Source organism: Aphidius gifuensis, linkage group LG6 (genome assembly GCF_014905175.1).
Source record: "Aphidius gifuensis isolate YNYX2018 linkage group LG6, ASM1490517v1, whole genome shotgun sequence".
NCBI classification, from domain to species: Eukaryota; Metazoa; Arthropoda; class Insecta; order Hymenoptera; family Braconidae; genus Aphidius; species Aphidius gifuensis.
The window spans coordinates 9571062-9579827 of NC_057793.1; the positions used below are offsets into that span (position 1 = coordinate 9571062).

Genomic DNA, 8766 nt, shown 5'->3' on the forward strand with positions numbered 1-8766 from the left:
ACTTTATCTAGAACCAAAATAATTTTCACAATAACAATAATTATTATTATTATATTTTCAAAATTACTTTTTATACATTTAAATATATATATACAAACAAAAATTCTATTAAAAAAAAATAAAAAACAAAAGCCAGTAAAACACATATTGAAAATTTTAAAATGTACTTTTTCAACAAGATCAAGGCATACATAATTTTTATAGATAAAAATAAAATTAAAATGATTAAAAAATAATTTATGAGTAAAAAATTTTATTATTTAATCTTGCTTGTCATTTGTTGATATTTTTGATTTAGAATCATCAACATTTAGAGATTTATTTTGTTCTTCGACTAGTTTTAAATTTTTTTCTATTGTATCTGTTTTATTTTCATTAATTTTGTCATCTTCATCATCTTCATCATCATCGTCAGCTTCATCAGATTCAGATGACTCAACAGGTTCAGCATTTTTTCTCATTGGTAACACTTGAAGAAAAGATTCTTGCCAAGTTTTACCTTCAGTCCTTCTCAGCATTATTTCAAAAACTGGCAAAAAGAAAAAAATATTTTAATCAACATCAGTTAGTATATTTTAAAAAACTATTAAAATTTAAAGCTTACCATGATCAATAGTGAGAACTTTACGTGCTTTCATACGTAAAAATTTATCAAGTGGAAGTCGAGCATGTTCAACACCAGCTTCTTTAGCTAATTTGTAACAAATACCCTGAAAAATAAAATTGATTAAATAAATTAACCAATTTTAAACTTACTTCTTAAAAAATATATTACCTTGTGATAATTGTGATCCACCAATCCACCAATAACATAAACAGAATCTTGATCCAAAGTATCAATAACATTTTCTGACTCACTTGTTAAATAGACAATTTTTTTTCCCTCATAAGTTTTAATATAAGATTCAGGGAAAAATTTTACCTATAATAAAAATTATTTTTTAAATTAAAGTACTAATTAATGATAATAAAAAAAAAAAAAAATTTATTCTTACATCCCAGTGTTGATATCCATTATGTTTTTCCATTTCTTGTTTTGATTTACCAGTAAAACCAGTTAATGAAAATTGTAAAGGTGCTAATGCTCTTCTATTCAATGTGTAACATCTTAATATTTGTTTTATAAGTTTAGCAACATCTTTGCTAATCATTAAATCATCAAATGTCATGTCAATTGTTACAGTTACTTTGCAATCACTATCAGCCATTGTACATTTTTTAAGAGCTTTTCTAGATGGTCCAAGATCAATATTATTTGCTCGTTTAAATGCACGTTTTTCTTTTGTTTTTGCACGTTCTTTTAGTCTAAATAAATAAATAAATTATTCATCATTATTAACATAAATAAATAATATAAAAAGTTTTTTTTTATTAACATACCTTTTATCTGTTTTAGTTGCAAGCCATTTTTCTCTTTTTCTTATTTTTCTTAACTGACGTTTACTCAATTTATCAGCACTATCAACATTATCATTTTTATCATCAATCTTGTTAGACAAATCATCACCATTATCAACATTTAAAGTATCATTTTTTACTCGACTATCACTTGATTCTATTGATGAATTTTTAATAATATCACTAGCTTGTTCAGTTTTTAATTTATCATTTGAATTATTTAGCAAATTTTTATCTACAATTTTATTGTCAACAATGTCTATAGATACAATTGATTCATTGTTTTGTTTTTCAACAGAAACATTATTGCAATTTTCTAAATTAATTTTATCATTGTTATCACTAACAATATCCATTTTTAATATTATTAGATATAATATTTACTTTATTTAATTATTAACAGAGATTATTTACTTCTGTATGTCTTGACACAATTTCCATGTGATTAAAATTTAAATGTATTTTTAAGAAGTAAGGTTATGTGTGTAAACAAATTTCAGGTAGCGCCAAATAGCTTAAAAAGTGCTCATTAATTTTAATAAGTAAAAGCACTAATGATTTTTTTAAAATTACTTGTCAATAGAAAAAAAAAAAAAGATTATATTTTTGTTTAAATAATTAATTTTATTGAATTGTTATGATATAATATTGAAGTAATAAAAATAATAGAAAAAATAAAAAGGAGTACAATAAAATTAACAAAACAATTAATTTTCCCATGTGTTTTGTATACTTTTATTTTTGTTTTGAACAAAAAAAAAATAGTAGAAACATCAATTAGTTACATAATTATTAAATTTTCATTTATATATATATTTAAATATATACTAATATAGAAAGAAAGCAAAGAGAAAAAAAAATTCACTGCTAAATCTTAAAGATAAAACAAAAATAAAGGAAAAAAAAAAATAATAATTGATTCATTTTACAATTGAATATGCACAATAATATCAAGTGAATGATTATTACGATTCATTTTTTAAATAAATGAAAAGAAAAAGTACAGAAAGAAGAATATTATAAAAGTCAAAAGATTCTATTCTAATGTTGTCATTTGGATGTTTTTATAAAAAGAAAAAAAATAATATTAATAATAAATTGATCAAGTGTTTATGGTGATATAATTAATTGTCATCATCATCATCATCTTCATCAGATATATATTTTTTAGTAACTCGTTTTCTTCTTCCACTTGCTCTACCTTCACTTTTTCTACCACGTTTTTTAGTTTTAGTTTTTTCATTTGATTCACCGTCTGTACCATCATCACCTTCACCTTTTGATAATAAAATTTATTAATTAATTTTTTTTGAATAATATTTTTCAACAATTATTAAAAAATAACATAAAAATATGTATACCTTCTTCAGATACATTTCCTTCAGCTTCAAGACGTTGTCTGGCATTTGTAAAAACAGACTGTAAAACAATTGAATCTTCATGAATTGGTGATGCTTCTTCATTGTATGTCTGTGCATTTTTACAAAGTTGCATAAAATCTTTTTCTAAATCATCAAAATCAGAATACTGAAATAATAAAAAATAAATTATTAGTAAAGGTTTTTCATTGTAATATAATATATAATTAAAAAAAGAAAAATAAAACTTACTTTTCCACCATCAATTTTTTGTATTAATTTATTAATTGTTAATGGTTTTTTAATAATTTCATAATAATCTGGAAATTCTCTTTTTGGTGGTAATTCCATAAATTCTTGACTCAATAATCTACCATCAGTACTATCAGTATAATTAACAACAACCATTATTAATTTTTTCATAGCTTTTTTCATTTTATTATCAACAGGACCACTTGCACGTTTTTTTTTAACAACTGGTTCATCATCTTCATCACCTTTTCTTTTACGTCTTCTTGTTGTTTTCTTTTTTTTATCTTCTTCTTCTTCTTCATCTTCTTCAACTCCATCATCACCAATTGCTTTAAGCCATTCTTGTTCAGTTAAACTATGTGTATAATCAACTTCTTTTCTTTGTCTTGAACCACGACCAAATACACGATCATCATCATCTTCATTACCATCCCAACGTTCAACTTCTTCATCTTCTTTAATAAGCCAATCTGGTAATTCTGATTCTTCAAGTAATCTTGGTTTTCTAGCACTACCTAAATTAGCCTCTTCACGTCTTCTTTCTAAATCCATTTTTTGAAATTGTTCAAATTCACCTTCTGATCTTGCAATCATTTGATTAACAGTTTCATCATCAGGTACTTCATTTTCTTCATCATCAGCATCATCTTGATGTAATATAGATTGTAAAAATTGTTGTCTTTCTGAACCAGTTGATTTTTGATCAAACATACCAGCTTGTATAACTTTTTCATCCATATTTAATTTATATCTTGCTGCTGCTAATATTCTTTCTTCAACTGAATTAACAGTCATTAATCTTAATACTCTAACTTCATTTTTTTGTCCAATTCTATGTGCACGATCTTGTGCTTGTAAATCTTGATGTGGATTCCAATCAGAATCAAATATAATAACAGTATCAGCTGCTTGTAAATTTAAACCAAGACCACCAGCACGTGTTGATAATAAAAATAGAAAATATTCTGATCCAGGTTCATTAAATTTTTTTAATAAATCACCACGATCTTCAGCTTTAGTTGTACCATCAAGACGTAAATATTTAAAACCTTTCCAATCTAAATAATCACCCATTATTGTCATTAATTGTGTCATTTGACAAAATAATAATACACGATGATTTGTTGCTTTTAATTTTGGTAATATACGATCAAGTAATTCAAATTTACCAGATGCACGATATAATTCTGGTCCAGATACAATACTTGAACCACCAGCATGTTCAGTATATTTATCCTCAATTGGTTGAAACATAAATGGATGATTACATAATTTACGTAATTGTACAAGTGTATTCATAAGTGCTTTTGTACCACCTTTACCCTGTTTACCTTTTTCTGAACCATCAGTTAATAGTACACCTTTACTTTGCATATGTTTATACAATACTTTTTGTAAACCTGACATTTCACATTTAATAATATATTCAACTTTATCTGGTAATTGTGTTTCAACTTCTTTTTTTAAACGTCTTAATAAAAATGGACGTAAAACTTTATGTAAACGACGTATAATTAATATTGTTTCTTCTTCATTTAACTCAACTTTTTCACCAGTTGTTGCAAATGGTGCATTAAACCATTGTTCAAATGTACTAACTGATTTAAATATTGATGGTAATAGAAAATTTAATAATGCCCATAATTCTGGTAATTTATTTTGTAATGGTGTACCAGTTAATAATAAACGATGTGCTGCAATATAATGTGTATTTAATACTTGTGTTAATTTACAATGATGATTTTTCATTCTATGTCCTTCATCAATAATCATATATTTCCATTGTATTTTAGCAAGTACTGATTTATCACGTGTTATATATTCATATGTTGTTAGTAATACATTAAATTTTGATGCACGCATTTTAGTTTGTATTGTACGACGTGCTGCTGGTGAACCTTTGTATGATATAACAACAACACTTGGTGCCCATTTTTCAAATTCTAATACCCAATTTGATAATGTTGATAATGGTACAATAACTAAATATGGTCCTTCAACTTTTTTTTTTTCCATTAAATATGTTACTAATGCTATTGTTTGGATTGTTTTACCAAGACCCATTTCATCAGCTAATATACCATTTAAATTATTATTAAATAATGATACAAGCCATTCAAGACCACGTACTTGATATGCTTTTAAAAGACCACTAACCATTAATTGTGATTGTTCAGTTACTTTTTCATGTACAGTATGTGCAATACTATAATATGTTTGTTCTTCTGTTTTATATTCATCATCTTCAACTTTAGCTTTTTGTATTGTTTCTTTACTTTTAACAATATCATCTGGTGTTGGTGGTTCAGTAACTTTTTCTTGTGTTTCTTCAATATCAGATTCTTCATCAGTATCATTATCAACAGCTTCCCAACCAGGATGTGAATCAAGAAATAATGATAATTGACTTGCTAATGGTGCATCATCACCACTTAATATTTTACCATTTGATGTATCAACAACTTTAATACGACGATCATTACTATCATTATTATCACCATCTAAACGTTTTTTTTCAGCTTTTCTACGTTTTTGTTCTTCAACTTGTTTACGTTTTTGTTCCATTTTATGTTGTTTTACCATTTCAGTTAAATTACCAATATATTCATCTGTTTGTGATAATAAAAATGCCAAACGTTTATCTTTTTTTTGATCAATTAATTTACGATAACCTTCTTCATCTTCAGCCATTAAACGACTCATACGTTCTTTTTCAATTCTTTCTTGTTCTTTTTTTTGTTCACGTTCAGCATTTGCATGATAATTAAGAACAGCTTTATTTAATCTAGCCATTTTAGCAACATTATTACGATGAAATTCTTTAAAATCTTTACCATGTTGTAATACTGATGTTAAAAAGTTTTGATGTTTTTGACGACGTTTTCTTTCAGCTTCAAGTTTTTGTTGTTTTTCAAGTTTTTCAGTTGCACGTGCTTCACGTAAACCTTGACGTTTTGTACGTTTATATGCTTTAACATTAACAGCTGTTTCAAGTGTTGTATCTTTTCTAGTACATGCTATTATTTCTGATCTTAATTGACGTTGAAAATTTAATACACGTAACATACGTAATTCAATTTGTGCCTCAAGACGTAAATCATCAGGCATATTTGATGGTAAATTACTTAAATTTTCTTTTTGAAGTGCTATTCTTGCTGCAATACGATTTTCACGTTCTTGAAGTATTAATACTGGATCAAGACCAGCTGGTTTTGCAATTGTTGTTACACGATTTGATTTAACATTTTGTTGATGTTGTTGTTGTTGTTGAATTTGTGGTGGTATCTGAACACCAGGACGTTGTGGTCCACTTGGTACAACACCCTGTGAAGGTGGTGCTCCTAAATAAAAAAAACAAAATTAACTAATTATTATTTCCTAAAAAAATGAAGTAAAGTTTTTTGTTTTTTGTTTTTAAATTTATTTTCATTTTAAAAATAATAGTTATTATAGGTATTAAAATAAATAATTAATAAAATTTTTTTAACAATTATTACCTTGTACTGCTAGTGTAAGTTCTTGTGTTAGTGGTTGATTTCTAGCAAGAAGTCTATATGCCATAATTTGACCTCGTAATTGTTGCATTTGTTGAGGATTCAATGTTTGCTTTTCAGACATACCACCTCTTGCTCTAAGTGCTAGTAATTGTCCATAACGTGGATCTTCTTGGAGTCCTTTTTCTTCCATAGCATCAATTGCTTTTTGTAATGCAATTAAATTACCTTGAGTTGGACCTGTTTGTTGTCCTGGTTGTTGTGATTGTGGTGGTCCACCAGGTCCAATAATTTGACCTGGCCCTGGTTGATTCATTTGGCTGACAGGTCCTCCCACAACCTCCATTTTCTATCATTTACAGAGACGCCAATACAACACAAAAAAAAAAAACTCACAGAGTCACTGTTTTATTATTATTTTATCACTATTTTTGTTTACTATTTATTATTTATTTTTTTTTTTCTAATTAACACTGTTCACAACATGCCTATTATTAATTTATTACATGTAAGTATAAATATATTTATTTATAATTTATAAATCTATAATTAAATAAATGCCGCACAATCAGAAAAAATATATTTGTGTGTGACCTAATAACGTCCTCCATATTTTTTTTTAGTTTTGGAGTGTGGCACACTGTGTGGCGCTGTTGTCAGTCTAGATGGCGCATCAGTACTATAGTTGTTTTTTTTTTGTGTTCTTCTTTACCGTCATTTTTGAAGTTTGAAAATAATAATATACAGTATAATATTTAAATTTTAAAAAGAAAATTATTAAACTGATTTATCATTGATAATTTGGTTTTTAAAATTGATAGAGTAAAGTTAAATAGGCGAATCAAGTCAAATAAATTATACTATAAAATTTGATCCAATTTGATCAATGTTTTGACAGTGAGTCACCCTAAACAGTAAAAAGCAGTAAAAAGTATATGCTTCAAAATTATATATGTATCACTAAATTATAAATGACTCTAGAATACTAATGAAATTCTGTAAATAATACTTTATAAAATAATAATTTATTCATATGTCAAACACTGTATTTCGAAATTATTGCTGTGATGGAATTTTACACAAAATAACAAGATACGTCGTCATTGCTCCAATCATCTGGAAAAATAATCCAATCAATATATTTTAATTTAATTTTAAAAATAATTAGTACTTACTGATATTAACAATTTTAATTGAATTCTAATTAATCCATCTACAGCAGTAAAATGAATTTTTTTTGTACAGAAATATGCGTTTCCCATAATGTTGCTCTGAGAAAAAAAATAAAATCACAATATTCAATTCGTCAAATTAAAATTATTATATAATTTTAAAAATTTATATACCTGCAAATAATTTTTTTCATTGCATTGCAATATTTTCATTGGAGAAAATATTTTCTGAACAACTTTGTTTGCCTGTAATAAAAATTTTCTTGTATATTATTACTAAAAAAATAATTTTTAAATATTATTTAAAAATTTCAAACCTGATTACTAGTTAAATGACAAGAAATAATTATAATGCAAAGATTAGTGAATGCCGAAGTAGCACTCAATGCTTCACGTAATGCAGATTTTTTATAAGGCTTATTTAAAATTCCATAAGTTATACAAATAAGGCTAAAAAAAAGTTTACTAATCCACAAAAAGAGTTGAAGACTCCAAATTTGATTAATTATTTCTGATGCTCTTGACAAGTTCCAATGAAGCCACCATGATTTTTTCAGTCCAACATTGCTCCAAGTGTAATTTATGATTTTTGTTTTTTCGTTCATCTCATCTATACATGAAAAATAATATTTTATATATAATTTATATTATCATTATAATCAAAACAATTACATATATATAATTATAAAAATTACCATTTGTCAAAACAAGCTGATTCAAATGTTCAAAGCGTTGATAAAGACTCAATAATAAGCCACAAAAATTGAATATTTGCAAGTAAAATTCCAGAAACAAAAAGTGTAATAATGAATTAAAAAATAAAGGAGTAATTTGATGTTTCAAGTATACAACAATAATCCGATTGATAAACACAAGTATTATGGCAATTCGAAAATAATTCAATTTAGTTTGATAAGTATTCTTTGGATATTTTGCAACGGTATCATATGAATGCAAATGATTTAACACTAATGGAAATTTATTTTTCCAATCAAGAACAATTATCAAATTGGTAATATAACAACTACAACTTAGTGATATTTTTAATGTTGTAATTAATTTCCACTTTAAATCTGCAGAGTCATGAGTTTT

The 8766-nt window shown here is 25.7% G+C and overlaps 2 protein-coding genes across 2 annotated transcripts; both read right to left on the bottom strand.

The window, feature by feature from the left end:
* Positions 1-23: 23 nt before the first annotated feature.
* Positions 24-1845, bottom strand: LOC122859399 (tRNA methyltransferase 10 homolog A). The gene is made up of 5 exons (XM_044162968.1): positions 1381-1845; positions 996-1305; positions 776-922; positions 605-710; positions 24-529 (listed from the first exon to the last, which is right to left on the bottom strand). The coding sequence occupies exons 1-5, from the start codon at positions 1752-1754 to the stop codon at positions 261-263; spliced, it is 1206 nt and encodes a 401-aa protein (XP_044018903.1). The 5' UTR covers positions 1755-1845; the 3' UTR covers positions 24-260.
* A 408-nt stretch (positions 1846-2253) lies between these two features.
* Positions 2254-7135, bottom strand: LOC122859401 (ATP-dependent helicase brm). Its single transcript, XM_044162970.1, has 4 exons — positions 6506-7135; positions 3009-6349; positions 2760-2925; positions 2254-2674 (listed from the first exon to the last, which is right to left on the bottom strand). The coding sequence occupies exons 1-4, from the start codon at positions 6846-6848 to the stop codon at positions 2523-2525; spliced, it is 4002 nt and encodes a 1333-aa protein (XP_044018905.1). The 5' UTR covers positions 6849-7135; the 3' UTR covers positions 2254-2522.
* Between the last annotated feature and the right edge of the window lie 1631 nt (positions 7136-8766).

Excerpts from the sequence above, each read along its gene's own strand:
- LOC122859399 (XM_044162968.1), bottom strand. The coding sequence starts at position 1,754 with ATGGATATTGTTAGTGATAACAATGATAAAATTAATTTAGAAAATTGC. Across the intron at positions 923-995 it reads ATGGATATCAACACTGGGAT|GTAAAATTTTTCCCTGAATC; the intron begins GTAAGAATAAAT and ends TTTTTATTATAG. Across the intron at positions 711-775 it reads TGGATCACAATTATCACAAG|GGTATTTGTTACAAATTAGC; the intron begins GTAATATATTTT and ends TTTATTTTTCAG.
- LOC122859401 (XM_044162970.1), bottom strand. The coding sequence starts at position 6,848 with ATGGAGGTTGTGGGAGGACCTGTCAGCCAAATGAATCAACCAGGGCCA. Across the intron at positions 6,350-6,505 it reads ACTTACACTAGCAGTACAAG|GAGCACCACCTTCACAGGGT; the intron begins GTAATAATTGTT and ends TTTTTTATTTAG. Across the intron at positions 2,926-3,008 it reads AAAAAATTGATGGTGGAAAA|TATTCTGATTTTGATGATTT; the intron begins GTAAGTTTTATT and ends TTATTATTTCAG.